General features: G+C 46.2%; 1 protein-coding gene across 2 annotated transcripts in view; it reads left to right on the top strand.

Moving 5' to 3' along the window:
* Nucleotides 1-18201, top strand: part of LARGE1 (LARGE xylosyl- and glucuronyltransferase 1) — a 609955-nt gene that overhangs the window by 276212 nt on the left and 315542 nt on the right. For both annotated transcript variants that reach the window (XM_018048226.1, XM_018048227.1), the window contains one exon: nucleotides 13668-13750. In XM_018048226.1, coding sequence (XP_017903715.1) covers nucleotides 13668-13750 — 83 coding nt within the window. The remainder of the gene's footprint in view (nucleotides 1-13667; nucleotides 13751-18201) is intronic.

The raw sequence follows: 18201 nt of genomic DNA, 5'->3' as shown, positions 1-18201 counted from the left end.
GACTGACTTAAACCACTGGGTAAGATTAAGGAGGTGAAAAATAGAAAAGGAAAAGGAAAAAAAGAAATGGGAGGGTGCAGATGTAACAGAGGGTGGAAACAGAGGATGCCTCTTCCTGCTGTTGCCTGCGTGGCCAGTGGCTTCCTTCTCCTGCTCAGCTTTCTGAGATACACTCATCCCGTTTCTAAAGAGGGCTTCTGCCCCAAGTGTCCCACAAAATAGTGTGGGCAAAAGACCACTGGCTTTTATTCCTGCCCTGTAGATAGGTTCGTCTGTATCATTTCTCTAGATTCCACATACATGTGTTGATAATATAATATTTGTTTTTCTCTTTCTGACTTCACTCTGTATGACAGACTCTAGGTCCATCCACCTCTCTACAGATGACCCAATTTCATCCCTTTATATGGCTGAATAATATTTCAGTAATGTATATATGTACCACGTCTTCTTTATCGATTCATCTGTCAGTGGACATTCAGGTTGCTTTCATATCCTGACTGTTATAAGCAGTGCTATGATGAACATTGGGGTACACATGTTTTTGATGGATGGGAGGAAGATCCAAGAGGGAGGAGTTATGTGTATACATGTAACTGGTTCACTTTGTCGTACAGCAGAAACCAACACAGCGTTGTAAAACAGTTATACCCCCATTTTTTTTAAAGGCTTTCAAAGTGGGAGACAGAAGCCCAAATCTGGCTCCCTTCCTACCTTGATGGTGGTGAGGCTCTGAGCACTTTACATCACTCTTCTGCGTGTGGGTTTCTTTGTTTGTATGTTATGGATTAAAATCAAGTTCTTGCCTCAAAGTGTTTCAGTGGTAACAATGTATACTAGAACTTTAGGCAAAGGGTAGCATCATTAGTTGTGTTAGTAGTTGACTTCACCGTGATTTATCAAACAATTCCAAGTAACAGCTACTTTGCACCATTTTTCTGTTTACATGTAAGAAGTCTGGAGGCTGCCAGTGTAGGGATGTTCATATCTGGAAGGCAGCCTTTCTTTATCTTGTCACCCAGCTGGCATGACTGGCATTCTCAAGGTCATTGCATGGTAGAGCTTCAGCTCTGTCAGTCACATTCCATCTAGCAGGAAGGGGGAGAGTATCAGCTTGCTTTAGGAACATGTCTTAGAAATTTCACAGTCAGTCCCTTTTAGATCACACTGGCAGAACTTCATTTAGCTGGTACCTTTAGCTGCCACCTGGCTGCAAGGGAGCCTAGAAAACAGATTTTTCTTCAAAGAAGCCGTATTCTCTGTTAACATTTTGGAATTTGGCTACTAGAAAGTGAAAGTGTTAGTCACTCGGTTATGTCCAACTATGCATGATCCCATGGAGTGTAGTCTGCCGGGCTCCTCTGTCCATGGAATTCTCTAGACAAGAATACTGGAGTGGGTAGCCATTTCCTTGTCCAGGGGATCTTCCAGACCCAGGTAACAAATCCACGTTGCCTGCATTGCAGGCAGATTCTTTACTGTCTGAGCCAGTAGCCACTGGGGAGGCTCTTGGCTACTAGAGAACCGATATTATGGTTACAGTGAATATTCTCTGTCAAATGAGTAGTTACCGAACTGGGTTGTACATTAGAATTACATACCCAAACGTGCATATTCATGGAACCCATCCATCCTACTGATTGAGAATCTCTGAGAATAGGGCTCAAAATTTAGGTATTAAAATTTTTCATCCACGTGATTGAGATATCTAGTAGAAACTGTTTGGAAACTACTGCTTTAAAGAACAACTGAAATAAATTATGGGGTTCACTTTATGCTCTTTGAGAGATAAAGATCGTGGGCTTGTTGCTACCATAACTTATCTTTTAGTCTTTTGCACCTGAGAATTAGGTTTTGTACATTTATTTATTGAGCACACCCCATGGCATGTGCGACCTTGGTTCCTTGACCAGGGATTGAACCCATCCCTGCTCAGAGTCTTAACCACTGGAGTGCCAGAGAAATCCTTGTTCGTTTATTATACGTTTTGTGCGTCTTGATAATGTTACTTCTTAGTTATTTTTTTGGTGGAATTCACCTATGATGAACCCTGGATTCTGTTCAGAGTTTCCATAGATGAATTAGCAAGTTCTGGCCTGCTGGCATCTTATTTCAATGTTGTCTCCTCCAGGGGCACACGTGCCCTGAGATGCTGGCTTTAGACCTATTAGCAATATGCTTCTTCTGTTTCCATCACTTGGCATCTTTAAAGATTTTAGGGAAAATTCCATAGAGCCAAACAAGAAATGTCAGTCAGTGGAGTCAAAATAGAATCCTCCTCCTTCGGCAGCACTTATGGTTACAAGTGCTCAAGCTGGTCCTGACACTCTGTCAGCATGCAGGGCCTCGTAACTAGGGACGTTGTCATCATCTCTGGTGGCGCTGGAACTTCTCTGGGCTATGACAAGTATTTCTGAAAACCCTTCTGTAATGACGCCTGAGCTGTCAGCTGAGATTGCTGGTGATAGACACCGGGGCCTTGTGCCCTCTTATGGTTCCCTAATGATGTCCCCTTCAAGTGGCTGCTGCCCGTTTTCTTCCTGCATATTTCTGTTGTCAGGGCAATTCTGCTTCCACGAGGGACTGGTTTCTCTGTGCTTCTGGACTTGGAACAGAATGATCCTCTTTGATCTCCGCTTCTGCCTCTGTTTTTACAGATATGTGCATTCTTCTTGCATTTCTGGTTCTGGTCCATTCTGGGAGTCAGCCATGGTTCAGCACAAAACCTGTAAACTGGAGTCAGAATGTCTAACCAGAAATCTTTACTTTGCCACTCATTAGCCATGTGACCTGGGACAGTTCAGTTACTCTCTTGGGATCTATTTTATTATGAAATGAGAATAATAATGTGTTCTTCCCTGTGCATTTGTGACGATGAAACGAGATAGCAGGTGGGAAAGTAACCCTGGATGGGTGTCACATATGCTTATTATGAATCTTCCAGTTCCGAATTGCTGCCTAAGAGATCGCCTAAAACATAAATGGCTTAAAACAACACCAATCATTTTGTTAGCTCTCATGGTGTCTGTGGGTGAGGGATTTGAGAAGGGCGTAGCTGAGTGATTCTGGCGGGTAGAAGGGCTCATGCAGTTAGTTGGTGGCTGGAGCAGGACTGGCGAGGGTTGGAGCTGTGGGCACTGGCCTGGTGTCTTTCTTTGCTGTTATAGGTTTGGGGCCTTCCATGTGGTCTCCATGGCTGGTTTGGGCGTCCTCACAACATGGCAGCTCCAGGATGGCCAGCTACTTCCATGGCAGCTGATGGCTTTTAAGTACAAGTATTCCAGTGAGCAAGGCAGAACAGAAACACTTTAATGACCTGGTCTCAAAAGTCACAGTGTCACTTTCGTCCATAATATAGTCTGTTGGTTGAAACAGTTAAAAATCTAACCCACTTTGAAGGGAGAAGGGCATACACCCCATCTCTGAATGGAAGGAATGTTGAAGAACTGAAGCAGCAACAATTGATATTAGTATTATGGAAAGTCAGGTGAATGGTGATGGCTGATGTCACACCACCCCTTGAGGAAGTATCTCTTTCCTTCTATCCCATGCTTTGGACTGTATTCAAAACTGTAATAGCAATGTGATAATAACAAAAGTGAACATGTATTGAGTCCTGCAAATGTAGGGAACAGCATGCTAAAACTTACATGAAATATCTCATTTAATCTGCATAACATACGTTCTTCTTTTTATAGAGTAGAAAGCTACCACTGAGAAAAGTTAAATAATTATGGCAATGTCATACTGCCAGGAAGAGGTGGAGCTCACATTTAAACCTAGGCAGTTGGCTTCCTAGAGCCTGTGCTTTGAACCACTGTACTGAGCACTGTGAATTAGAGCTGCTGGGACCTGTGCTGCATCAGCTCAGAGCTGCAGTCCTTATTCTCTGCCTGGCAGGTGCCTCATCTCAGAAGGCTTCTGGGTGACAGGCATGAAAGATGTGGGGGTCACCTTTCAGCTTGGGGGCTGTCACAGCCCTATGGGGGTATTCATTCCTCTGTGGTCTAAGCAAAGACCTGACTGTTCTTTAAAAAGAAGTTGGGTTGTTTCGCGGTGCCTGCCAGATTGTGATTGCATTTGTCAGCTCAGCAAGAGTTGAGCGTTTTGCTTTAGGTTTTGTGTTTATAAACCTTGACACCTCTTACCTGCATTTTCTGGGTCCCTAACAAACCCAACAGAATTTTGATCTTTTTGTTTTCACTTCATCTTCAGGGCCTTTCTATAATTACCCCACAGTGAAGGGGTTTGTCTGACATCTTTTCATACACCATGTCACCATTGGAAGATACTTGTACAGCCTTTGGATTCACATTTCATTCGCTTCATACGTTCTCTTTGAGGCTCCTTCAAGGACATAAATCTGCTAAAATATTTTCCCCTCAATGTCGCACCCTTGAACTAGGGGACCTTGTACTAGAAGGTACCTCCATATGAAGCCGCTTCAGTCATGTCCCAATCTCTGCCACTCCATAGACTATAGACCGCCAGGCTCCTCTATCCATGGGATTTGCCAGGCAAGAACACTGGAGTGGGTTGCCATGTCCTCCTCCAGGGACCCTCCTGACTCAGGAACTGGACCCGGGTCTGGTGCATCTCCTGCATTGGCAGGCAGGTTCTTTATCACTAGCGCCACCTGGAAGCCCACTGGAATGTACCTAGGAGGACTCTCTTCTGTAGTGATTTTCAGGGACCCGAGCTCTAAGTGTGGCCTTTCAGATGCCTCCCTTGAGTATATTATTTATTGCTTTGGGGCAACTTATTCCCAAAACCTAACAGTCTCATGCCACGTGCATTTTATTATCTCATGGTTTCTGAAAAGTGGGAATCTGGGAGCAGCTTAGCTGGGGATTGTGGCTCTGGGTCTCCCCTGAGGTTGCAGTTCAAGCATCTGCGGGGGCTGCCTCCGCCGAAGGCTTTATCAGTCAGGGCTGGGGCATCTGTTTCCGAGCTGGCACACTGGCCTGGCTGGGGGCTTCTGAATCCCTCTTTTTATAAAGGAGTCACTGAGGACCAGAGAGCTTAAGTCACTTGTCCAAGACCACCCAGCTGGCCAGAGGAAGAGCTAGGGCCGCCGTCTGGCTCTTCTGGCTTCCAGGGCTTGACTTTTGTGCAGGAGAAGCCTGTGTCCCCTGTTCTGCCCCCTCTGACTTTTCCTCACCCTGGAGGCGGCGTCAGTTCCAAGGCTGTGGGAGACTGGGGTAGCTGTGGGCGGAGCTCTGCCTCTCCTGATTGTCTAGAAGTGAGGGGGGTGGTCCTCCTCAGAGAAAGTCGGAAACAGATTCTGTGGACAGCCCTCCTCTCCCAACAGAATCACAGCTAACATCTGTGGAGTGTTTAACCAGAGACACCCTTCAGAGAGCTTTAGCTAGAGTGGTTCTTGAGGTGGGGTCCCTAGACCGCCAGCATTAGCATCACCTGGATGTGGGGAATCCTCAGACTCCTACAGAACCTCCTGAATGAGAAACTTGTCGGGGGGGAGGGACCCCACACTCTGTGTTAACAAACCCTCCAGGGCTTCTGATGGATGTTAGAGTTTGAGGACCACTTATCCTAAACAACTCCTTGAGGGTAAGTAGAATCATGCCCCCCATTTTACAGATAAGGAAGTCAAAGCCAGGGGATGATGCCTAGCTTCTCTTGGTGCTGCATATGCAGTCAGTGATGTGAACAAGCATCAGTTCAGTCATGCACTTATGTGTCTGATCCCCTCAGTTATCCAGTGGGGCATCTACTTTTATCTCCATTTTACAGGTGAGTCAGTGAGGTTCAGGGATATAAAGCAGCTGTTCCAAGATCACACAGTGACTAGTGTTGACATTGCCGCTCAAACCAAGGTCTCTCTACCCTTGTTGAGTTTTCCCCACTAACTGGGGAAACGGCCTCTGCAGCCAGCTGTGTCCCTCTCCCCAGCTGCAGCGACAGCATCTATCCTCTGGGAGGTCTTGCCTCCCCACCCCTGTCCCCAGCAGCTGCAGTTCAGGATCTAGACCTAGCCCTGACTTTTCCCCTCGCATCACATGCCAGCATTTAAATAGGTTTCACTCTCACTCCCACTCCTAAAGGCTCCCAGTTAGCAGAGGCTTTCAATGCATTGTGCCCCCCAGGCAGAATGCCCTGAGGGGAGCACCTGAGCTTTTCAGTTCAGTTCAGTCACTCAGTCATGTCCAACTCTTTGCAACCCCGTGAATTGCAGTATGCCAGGCCTCCCTGTCTAATACCAACTCCCAGAGTTCACTCAGACTCATATCCATCGAGTCAGTGATGCCATCCAGCCATCTCATCCTCTGTCGTCCACTTTTCTCCTGCTTCCAATCCTGCCCAGCATCAGCGTCTTTTCCAATGAGTCAACTCTTCACATGAGGTGGCCAAAGTACTGGAGTTTCAGCTTTAGCATCATTCCTTCCAAAGAAATCCCAGGGCTGATCTCCTTCAGAATGGACTGGTTGGATCTCCTTGCAGTCCAAGGGACTCTCAAGAGTCTTCTCCAACACCACAGTTCAAAAGCATCAATTTTTTGGCACTCAGCTTTCTTCACAGTCCAACTCTCACATCCATAGATGACCACTGGAAAAACCATAGCCTTGACTAGACGGACCTTAGTCAGCAAAGTAACGTCTCTGCTTTTGAATATACTATCTAGGTTGGTCATAACTTTTCTTCCAAGGATTAAGTGTCTTTTAATTTCATGGCTGCAATCACCATCTGCAGTGATTTTGGAGCCCCAAAAAATAAAAGTCTGATACTGTTTCCACTGTTTCCCCATCTATTTCCCATGAAGTGATGGGACCAGATGCCATGATGTTCATTTCCTGAATGTTGAGCTTTAAGCCAACTTTTTAACTCTCCTCTTTCACTTTCATCAAGAGGCTTTTTAGTTCCTCTTCACTTTCTGCCATAAGGGTGTTGTCATCTGCATATCTGAGGTGATTGATATTTCTCCCGGCAATCTTGAGTCCAGCCTGTGCTTCTTCCAGCCCAGCGTTTCTCATGATGTACTCTGCATAGAAGTCAAATAAGCAGGAGGACAATATATACCCTTGATGACTCCTTTTCCTATTTGGAAGCAGTCTGTTGTTCCATGTCCAGTTCTAACTGTTGCTTCCTGACCTGCGTATAGGTTTCTCAAGAGGCAGGTCAGATGGTCTGGTATTCCCATCTCCTTCAGAATTTTCCACAGTTTCTTGTGATCCACACAGTCAACGGCTTTAGTATAGTCAATAAAGCAGAAATAGATGTTTTTCTGGAACTCTTTTGCTTTTTCCATGATCCAGCGGATATTGACAATTTGATCTCTGGTTCCTCTGCCTTTTCAAAAACCAGTTAAACATCTGGAAGTTCATAGTTCACGTATTGCTGAAGCCTGGCTTGAAGAATTTTGAGCATTACTTTACTAGCGTGCGAGATGAGTGCAGTTGTGCACTAGTTTGAGCATTCTTTGGCATTGCCTTTCTTAGGGATTGGAATGAAAACTGACCTTTTCTAGTCCTGTGGACACTGCTGAGTTTTCCAAATTTGCTGGCATGTTGAGTGCAGCACTTTCACAGCATCATCCTTCAGGATTTGAAATAGCTCAACTGGAATTCCATCACCTCCACTAGCTTTGTTCATAGTGATGCTTTCTAAGGCCCACTTGACTTTACATTCCAGGATATCTGGCTCTAGGTGAGTCATCACACCATCATGATTATCTTGGTCATGAAGATCTTTTTTGTACAGTTCTTCCATGTATTCTTGCCACCTCTTCTTAATATCTTCTGCTTCTGTTAGGTCCAGACCATTTCTGTCCTTTATTGACCCCATCTTTGCATGAAATGTTCCCTTGGTGTCTCTGATTTTCTTGAAGAGATCTCTAGTCTTTCCCATTCTGTTGTTTTCCTCTATTTCTTTGCATTGATTTGAGGAGGAAGGCTTTCTTATCTCTTCTTGCTATTCTTTGGAACTCTGTATTCAGATGCTTATATCTTTCCTTTTCTCCTTTGCTTTTCACCTCTCTTCTTTCCACAGCTATGTGTAAGGCCTCCCCAGACGGCCAGTTTGCTTCTTTGCGTTTCTTTTCCCTGGGGATGGTCTTGATCCCTGTCTCCTGTACAATGTCACAAACCTCCGTCCATAGTTCCTCAGGCACTCTGTCTATCAGATCTAGTCCCTTAAATCTATTTCTCACTTCCACTGTATAATCATAAAGGATTTTGATTTAGGTCATACCTGAATGATCTAGCGGTTTTCCCTACTTTCTTCAATTTAAGTTTGAATTTGGCAATAAGGAGCTCATGATCTGAGCCACAGTCAGCTCCCGGTCTTGTTTTTGCTGACTGTATAGAGCTTCTCCATCTTTGGCTGCAAAGAATATAATCAGTCTGATTTCGGTGCTGAGCATCTGGTGATGTCCGTGTGTAGAGTCTTCTCCTGTGTTGCTGGGAGAGACCTGAGCTTTCAGGTCTCTGCTAATGGTGTCAGTGGGGGAAGTGGAGCAAGCAGAGTGGTGTTTACTTCTGCCCAGGCCATGGCTTGCCTGCCGTCCCTTATTAGTTTGGTCTGAATTTCATTTGGGGCAGCGGCTCTTCTTCTCCTGCATGCACGTATGAGCACACAGCCCTGTGGGACTGTCTCCTGTTGGAGGGCAGTTCTCTCTCAGGTTATGAGGAGGCTAATACGGCTGTGAATCCCTGCTGACTCTTGGAGATTGGAGTGAGTGTTGCCCTAGTCTAGTAACCGTAGTGTCTTCTGCTGGAAGTTGATCCTGCATCCGCTTGGTCTCAGTGCTGTTGGCCACTCTGGGGGGCAGGGACACTGAGCCTGTGGACATAGGAGCATCTGCAGTCTCTGATGGGATTGTCTGGTTGATTGTATTTCTCCCTGTCCCTTGACCTGGGGAACAAAGGCCAATTGACCTTTCTATCCTTTGATCCCAGGACAGCGCCTGGCACAACAATCTCTCTAAAAGCGCCTATGTCATGCCTGAATTCTTGCTGCAGGCCCCAACAGTGAAGGTCACTTACTTGACCCCAGTGGTATCAGGAAGGAAGCCCAGTCCACAGCCCTGGCACTCTGACCTGTGTCTCCAGGTACAGCTTGCAGCATCGTATTGATGACTAAAGGGAGAAAGCAGGAAGCTTTCCTTATAAAAAATCTTGTGGTCTCTGTGTCTGAGAATTTTGTATAGTGCTTTAACATTTTTTTAAGTTAAAAATATATATATATTTTGGCCGCACTGCATGGCTTGTGGAATCTTCGTTCCCTAAGCAAGGATTGAACCCAGCCCTCAGCAGTAAAAACACTGAGTCGTAATCACTGGATCTCCAGGGAATGTCCCTTCCAATTTATACCTACAATTTATCCATTCTCAGGTTTGTTATTTGGATGTCCTTCTGCCTTGCTTTGCCTTAGGGATCAGTGATACATCTATGGATGCCCCAAAGTCATCAGAGGTCCCCTTCTAGCCCCCAGGATAGATGGGGTGCTGAGGAGTAGTTACCTGAATTAGTCAGGTCCTGGCAAGAAACAGGGGGCACACTCACAAAAGGTGGGGAGAGGATTTAACACAGGGCCAGAGGCATGGGCAGGGTTCCGGGGAACCAGTGAGGGTTGTAAAGTTCCCAGGAGGGAGTCACCACAACCCCTGGGCCTGCGGGGGCAGGAGGAGGACTTGTGGAACCAGAACTAGAGGTAAAAGAGGACGAGGGGCTTTGGACTCCTGCTGAGGTCTCCCATTGACCAAACTCAAGCAGAAACCATAGGCAGGAGGAACAGAGTTTGTTATCGTTGTTGTTCAGTCCCTGAGTCATGTCTGACTTTTCCACCCCATGGACCACAGCAAGCCAGGCTTCCCTGTCCTTCACTCTCTCCCAGACTTTGCTCAAACTCATGTCCATTGAGTTTGATGCCATCTAACCATCTCATCCTCTGTTGTCCCCTTCTCCTTTTGCCTTCAGTCTTTCCCAGCATCAGGATCTTTTCCAGTGAGTCAGCTCTTCCCATCAGGTGGCCAAAGTATTGTAGCATCAGCATCAGTCCTTCCAATGAATATTCAGGACTGATTTCCTGTAGAATCGACTGGTTAGATCTCCTTGCAGTCCAAGGGACGCTCAAGAGTCTTCTGCAACTCCACAGGTCAAAAACATCAATTCTTGAGCACTCAGCCTCTTAATGATCCAACTCTCACATCAGTACGTAACTACTGGAAAAACCATAGTTTTGACTAGATGGACCTTTGTCGGCAAAGGGATGGCTCTGCTTTTTGATACACTTTCTAGGTTCATCATAGCTTTCCTTCCAAGAAGCAAGTATCTTTATATTTCATGGCTGCACTTACCATCTGCAGTGATTTTGGAGCTCAAGAAAATAAAATCTGTCACTGCTTCTACTTTTTCCACTTCTGTTCACCATGAAGTGATGGGACCAGATTCCATGATCTTAGTTTTTTGAATGTTGAGTTTTAAGCCAGCTTTTTCACCCTCCTTTTTCACCCTCATCAAGAGTTCCTCTTAGCTTTCTGCCATAAGGGTGGTGTCACCTGCATATCTGAGGTTGTTGATATTTCTCCTGGCAATCTTGATTCCAGCTTGTGCTTCATCTAGCCCAGCATTTTGCATGGTGTACTGTGCAGATAAGTTAAATAAGCAGGGTGACAAGAACCCAATTAATTCAGTCTAAAAAGAGTTCTCAGTGCACAAATCCCATTGGAAAAGGGCAGTGAGTCCATGATCACACTATATTCAGACATTTTGACCAATAAAGGCAAGTATCATGTCTACCATGTATAGGGGAGGAGTGGACAAGTGGTCACAGAATCTGATGCTAGACCCTTTCCTTTGAGGGGCGGAACATCCAGGTATCTGGGACCACCTTTAAGCCACCACATTGAGAAACTTGAAACCTGGACTTCATAGCTTCAGAATGGAAAATTCTCTTAGTGAGGCCATGTATGCACCCCTGGTCCTTCAAGGAACCTTCGTCCTTGTCCCCAGACTGTCCCCGCTCCTGCCTTGAGCCTCACCTCACTTCTGCCATTCTCTTCTGCACCCATAAAATTTGGGACCATCCCGAGCTCTTTCAGGTACGTGTTCGTGACACTCCAATTTTCTGCCTTCCTGGGTAGCAGGGCTCTGCGGTGGCGGCTGCAGATGATGAATTTATTCATGGTGGCAGGTGTACTGGATGAAACTAAAGAGATTGGGAAATTATGTAAAATGTTTGAGAATGTGTGCGCTTGTGCTTACATTTAATGGGCCCATTTTAAAAAGTCCCTGAACCCTGAAGCCAAGACAAAGTTTGATATCTCGGAGGCTGGGTATTTAAATATTTGCGATTCCAAAGAGCCTGATTCAGCGTGAATTTACCCATTCTTGTTCCCACCCTGGTTATACCTCCCATGGGCAGGCATTTTCCTATTCATCTCCTCCACTATTCAAACAGTGACAGTTGCATCTGCCTTACAGACTTTGATTCTAAGTCTTTGGGAGATATTTTCCAGAGATAAGTGGGGCTGTCGTCATTTTACAGGTGGGGAAGTTGAGATGTGCAGAAATGAGATTGAAAAGGTGGCTTTGGTGTCCTGTGGGATCTGAGCTTCCCCTCACTGCCCCTCTCCTTCCTTAAAACAGGGTTTCCCAGAGACAGTGCTCTTGACCTTTTGCACATAGGGTGATTCTTTGGGGACCACCCTGTGCATTGTAGAATGCAGAGCAGCATCTCTGCCTCCATCCATAGACTGCCACTCCTTGCATCCCCAGGAGTGACAACCCAAAATGACTTCAGACATCGCCACGTGTCGTAGGGGAGGCAAAGGGGAGTGGATTACCCCCTACCGAGAACCACTGCCTTCTAGTAGGGTAGTTAAGGTCTTGGACATCTGAGAGTGTGAGTTAATTGGTGTGAGACAGGGCTGGCACAGGGTACATTTTTGAGATCTTTTGGGTGTTTCTGACGCACCACCAGCAGGGTGAAGAATCTCTTATGCAGAATTAAAATGCCATCTCTCTCAGCCTGTTTCCTGATCACTAATACTGAAACAATAACCCTGTACTTGTCTCGTACAGCTTAAACCTGGCAATCTGTGTAAAGTGCTAAATACTGTACCCAGTATGTACTAATTTGCTCAATAAATATTAGCTCTTAGCATAGTGATTCTTCTCTTCTGTCTTCCCTCGTCTTCCTTCTTGGTCCCCCGTATAAGTGTGGAGCAGGGATCCTGCTGCCCTGACTGTGGGGCACTGGCTTGCGTATTGCCAGTGGGGGATGAACATATGGGGGCTGAACATTTCAGGGAGCCAAGGGCAGGGTAGATGGGTCAGGTAAGCAGGTAGGGCCTGTTACACAGGGCGAAGTAGGGGAGGGGGTCTTCATAAGCAGGAGGGACAGCTGCCGGGGTGAGAGGCTCTGAGAATCCTAGAGCTGTGGGTGAACTGATAATTTCTCAAAAGTGATGATTTGGAGGAAGCTGAGGTTCAGTACCTGGCACTGAGAGTGAGTGGCCAGGGTGGAGTGAAGGTCATTGGAACTGAAAAGGTCTTGCAAGTGCATCCTAGACTCTCGGTTGGTTTATCCTGGATATGGTTAACCTTTCCTTGGTGATGTCAGGAGACATGGGCTGACATAGGTCTGGGGAAGCGTGTATGGAAGTGAGCAGGACGTCAGAACTTCCCTGCAGCTGGAAGTGGCTGGTGAGGAGAATGGGGAGTCTGGGAGCCATGCATTAGGAGGAAGGGCTACGCATGGTTCTGAAAATGAAGTGGTGCCTATCCAGACCCTTTCTTTGAATTTCAGTATTGGGTGCCCAGAGGAATATAGAACTTTCAGGCAACAGAGGGCAGCCAAGCCTGTGGGGCAGCCCTGCCTGGTAGCCTGGAACTCTCACTTGAAGAGGTGTGCCATCTTGATCACCTGTAATTCATTCACGGCACACCAAGATGGCAAATCACCCCTGTTTCGGGAGCTCAGCTCTCGAGGGGCTTTCTCCTGTGATCAGACTGCGGTGTGCTGCATCTCTGTACTTGGCATAGTTCCCTTCCGCGACATCCCGCGTGATGTGCGTCCTGACCGTCATGTTACAGTGAGTCACCTGATGCTGAAGCTTTCCTGGGTCACCCGCGGTTAACGGGCATGCCAGGGGCCCATGCTCCCAAGTGCTTCGGTGAGATGATCCATCCATGTCCTGTTGATTCTGCCAGCCTTCAGTTCCCTGAATGGTATCCCAGCTGGGCCCTTCGGTGTTTCTTGGTTCCCTTTGTCCTGTTATCAGATTGCCCCTGACCTGTGATGTCCTGTGAGAACATTTGCTGAACTCTGAGCCACCACGTCTCCAACTGAGATCCCCGGTTGTCAGTTCATACATTCAGGCGTGTTTCTTTCTCCTCTCTTGTTGCCGATTGTCATTGTCTCCAGGCTTGGGGGCACAGGATGCCCTGTTTGCCTATTCAAGCCAATTGCCATTTCTCTCGTCCCCAAAATGTAATTGAAAAGAGCCTTAATGGTTTCTAAATGATGATAGCGCCATAAACCGATTAAAAAGGCCTTAATAAAACTGTCTGGAGTTATTCTTCACAGCTGCCGCCAATGTTCCTTGTGTCCCGACCATCCCAACAAGAAATAGGGCACTTTCTCATGCTGTCAGAAGCACCAGGAAGATCCTTCTCCATCTAATTGCTCCTCTGTTCTCTTCCCAGACAATCCACGTTGCTATTGTCTGTGCCGGATACAATGCCAGCCGCGACGTAGTCACCTTGGTGAAGTCTGTCCTGTTTCACAGGTAAGCGCGCGGTTGTCCTCTGCAGGTTCCTGTGTAGCCGCCGGCCCGCGCCTTTCCTCCAAAAAGGGTTAAAGCAAAGCAACATTTCTCATCCATCATTTAAGCTGCCATGAAAATGTAATTATTGTCTGAAGCCCTGGGGAGATTATTGTGTTAATAATGTTTAACAGCAGGGTTGAGTTTGCCCTCTCGCAATGTTGAGAATCGTAGCTCTGAGACCTCAAGGGACCTTCAAGGACGCTCTGAATTTGTTACTTCAATTTCTTCATTGGTTTCCTCCGGTTGACAGTCATCAGACCTCTGTTTACACATCCCTGTTGACAGGTTGTGTTGTGGAATGAATTGTGATCCCTTAAAATGTATCCTTGGGAATCCTAAACCCCAGTAACTCAAAATGAATTTGAAGTTAGGGTCTTTGAAGAGGTAATTCAATTAAAATGAGGTCATATGGGTAGACCCTCATCCAGTGGGACTGGGGTCCTTATAAGAAGAGGAGGCAGGATGGAGGCACAGTCATTTGCAAGCCAAGGAGAGAAACCTTAGAAGAAACCAACCCTGCTGACACTTCAACTTTGAATTTCTAGCCTTCAGAACTAGAGAAAATAAATTCCTATTATTTAAGGCACCCAGCATGTGGCATTTTGTTGGGGCAGCTCTAGCAAATTTATACAGATGCTTACTCTATGCCAATCAGGCCCACCCCACCTCCAGGTGTCTCTGACCCTTAGACAGTCCTGCTTCATGTCAGGCTGAACTTTTCCAATCTGTGGATTGTGTGATGATGTTCTCTGGCACTAGTATATCACCATGGAGACAGTCCTACGAAAGATGGATTCCTCTTCCTCCTGGACGGGACCATCCTCTCCTGAGTCACCTCTTCTCCGAGTTAAACACCTGCCGTTTACTATTCCTTTTTCATGGGACTTTTCTTCTGTCCCTTCACTGCTTTGATGTATATCTAATTCTATTCAGAGTATATCCAGAATTGGGTCTACAACTCCAGCTAAGGTCCTTGGTTCTGCCTTTACCTTCTTACCAAGGATTTGGATGAAGCTTATCCACAGCTACAGCCACCAGTGTGGAAATGTGTCAGATAGCCATAGCAGGATCCAGAAGGATCTTAGCAGTAGGAACAGGCATGAAAAGCTCCCAGAGTTTCCTGAACAGAGATCAAGGTTTTACACCCACATCTAACTGTCAAAAGCATAAACAGAGTTGGGAAAGATGGTGGACATCCAAGACCTACCCACCCTGCAGGAAACTGGGGTTCATCTTGTGTCTGCCTTCTCTTGCAGTCCCCCAGCCAGCCTGTCCATTACTGATGCCTTCAGCTTCTCCCTCCTAAATGATTTTCAGTTCCACCTCTTCCAATTCATCCCCACTGTGACTGGCATAGTTCATGTCCCCATGGACTCTCATCTGTCCTTTGTCTCCCTGACCCATCCTCTGTGTTGATGTTTCAGAGATGCTGATGTGATTTCCTACAGCTGTTCAGTAGCTTCTCCTTGTCCAGGATAGAAAATTGAAGCTTTTTGCCACGGCGCAGGGAGCATCCAGGATCTGATGTCATTCTCGGCAGTGTTCCCACGCTGCTCCTCACTGTCTCGAGCAGCACTCGCCTGCTGGCAGCTCCACACCCTGTCTGAGGTGCACCCTGCCTCTTGTTTCCTCTTACTGCTCTACCGTGCCTTTCTCCCATCCTCCTCCACTCCAAGCTGGCAAACTCCCTTTGTTCTTTAAGCCTTGCTAGGCATCTTTTTTTTTTTCCTGACTTTTTTTTTTTTTTTTGGGCGTATAATTGCTTCACAATGTTATATTGGTCTCTGCTATACAATGAAGTGGGTCAACTGCATGTATACATATATCCCCTCCTTCCTGGACCTCCCTCCCAACCCTCCATCCCACCCCCAGGTCATCACAGAGCACCAAGCTGAGCTTCCTTGCTTTATAGCAGCTTCCCACTAGCTGTCTCATTTACACATGGTAGTGTATATATGTCCCTCCCAATTCATCCCATGCTCCCCATCCCCAACCATACCCCGTGTCCACATCTGCGTCTCTGTTCCTGCCCTGGAACTAGGTTCATCTGTACGATTCTTCTAGATTCCACATACATGCATTAATATACAATATTTGTTTTTCTCTTTCTGACTTATTTCACTCTATGTGACAGACCCTAGGTCCATTCCCATCTCTACAAATGACACAGTTCCATTCCTTTTTCTGGCTGAGTAACACCCCATTGCATATATGTATCACGTCTTCTTTATCCATTTGCCTGTCCGTGGACACTTAGGTTGTTTCCATGTCCTGGCTACTATAAAGAGTGCTACAGTGAACAAAGGGGCATGTGTATTTTTTTGAACTATGGTTTTCTCAGGGTATGTGCCTAGTAACCGGAAGCCCACCTGTACCTCTCAGCCTGGGTCAGGGCTCCCCTTCTACCAGCCCATAAAGTCCTATGTATTCATTATTATCTTTATTACATTATATTTTCTTTATCTATACATGTTGTATCTTCTAGTAGAATCTGGGCCTTCTGGAGATAAGACACCATGCCTTGATTTTCCTGTTTTCCCAGTATCTCAGCAAAGTACTATTTATATGCTCCATAAATGTTTCCTTGTTTAATGACTAAACCTAGGAGACTATTGAGAGTCCTTTGGACTGCAAGGAGATCCAACCAGTCTGTCCGAAAGGAGATCAGTCCTGCGTGTTCATTGGAAGGACTGATGTTGAAGCTGAAACTCCAGTACTTTGGCCACCTGATGAGAAGAGCTGACTCATTGGAAAAGACCCTGATGCTGGGAGAGATTGAGGGCAGGAGGAGAAGGGGACGACAGAGGATGAGATGGTTGGATGGCATCACCGACTTAATGGACATGGGTTTGGGTAGACTCCAGCAGTTAGTGAGGGACAGGGAGGCCTGGTGTGCTGCGGTTCATGGGGTTGCAAAGAGTCAGACACAACTGAGCAACTGAACTGAACTGAGGAGCCTGCATTAATAAATAACCTAAAGACATATTTATTCAACCAGTTACTTATTAGCCCAGACTTAATTTTATTTCACTTCACATTCAGCTCAGTGATTTTCAGCAGATCATTTCACTCTTTAGACTGGAGTTTTTTTTATCAGTTAGCTTGTATCAGTTAGTTAGGAATCAGTTCACCCCAAAACTTACTTGGTAAAAGACAGCATTTATTTCCTAGCTCAGCTATTTGTACTGATCTCACCTGGCTGGTTCTTGATGGGCTGCCCTGTTCCTGCAGTCAGCTGGCAGGTTAACAAAACATCGGGTTGGCTGCCCTCCTGGAGCAGGGAAGGGAGGTGGGAGCTACTGACGAATACGTTACAGGGTCAGTTACCACTGGGGGACTTGGGTCCTCCTGGTAGCTCTGTCCAGTTGCCACTGTGCTTTCAGCTGTACATCCGAGGAGGAAATGGGAATGTGGAACAAAGAGGAGCCTTTTCCCACAATCCTGGTTTCTGTGCAGTTTTGGGGACTCGTGGTTCTGCAGCCTTGATCTGCCGCTTGAAACCAGCCATCATGTAGGCTAAGCATTGAATTAGATGAGTGGTTCTCAGCCTTTATGTATTGGGGTGGCCAAAAAGTTCATTTGGGTTTTTAAACTTTCTGGCCAACTCAATATTTATTCCTTGTCTGCACTAAAGAACTCAGGTCCCTTCCTGGTTGGGAGGAAAAAAAGAAAAAAGCACTCTTTAAAGAAGAGTATTTGCATGTTTGGGCTTCCCAGGTGGTGCAGTGGTAAAGAATTCACCTGCCAATACAGGAGCCACAAGGGATGTGGGTTCAGTCCCTCAGTCAGGAAGATCCCCTGGAGGAGGGAATGGCTATCTGCTCCAGTATTCTTGGCTGGAAAATTCCATGGATAGAGGAGCCTGGCGGGCTTCAGTCCACGGGGTCGCAAAGAGTTGGACACTACTGAGCACAGCAGACATACATCGTGTGATTACAAGTAGTTATGCTCTTTCTCCATTGTGGCACATTTTAAGATCATAAAAAGTTCTTATGGTAGTATTGGGTGTAAGTACTCTTGCAGCTACAATAATGTATATGTACAAACCCAAGTAATTCCAGTAGTTGTTGAAATTGTGAGAATCCTATTGAGTATAAACTCTTCCTCCTACAGGAGCTGCAGCACAAAGATGTTCAATTTAGAAATAGCAGTGGTTTCATTATCAGCTGCCTATGGCAGGCCGTACTTTCATGGAGATCTGAGAAGAAAGCAAATTCTCAGCATGTGATATGAAAATTCTGCACCCCACATCAGGGCCTGCTTGATCTCCTTGAACTGAGCAGCCAATTAAGTCCCTTGGGATTCTACAGATAAGAATGATTCTGTGAATTGATATGCTGGTCATAATGATTTGGGATATCAAGACAAAAGGACTTTTGAAAGACATTCCATTCAGGAAGCCCAGCTATAAA

Source organism: Capra hircus, chromosome 5, assembly GCF_001704415.2.
Source record: "Capra hircus breed San Clemente chromosome 5, ASM170441v1, whole genome shotgun sequence".
In the NCBI taxonomy this organism is placed as follows: Eukaryota; Metazoa; Chordata; class Mammalia; order Artiodactyla; family Bovidae; genus Capra; species Capra hircus.
The sequence above is the reverse complement of the archived record's forward strand: the minus strand, read 5'-3'. Positions and strand labels throughout refer to the sequence as shown.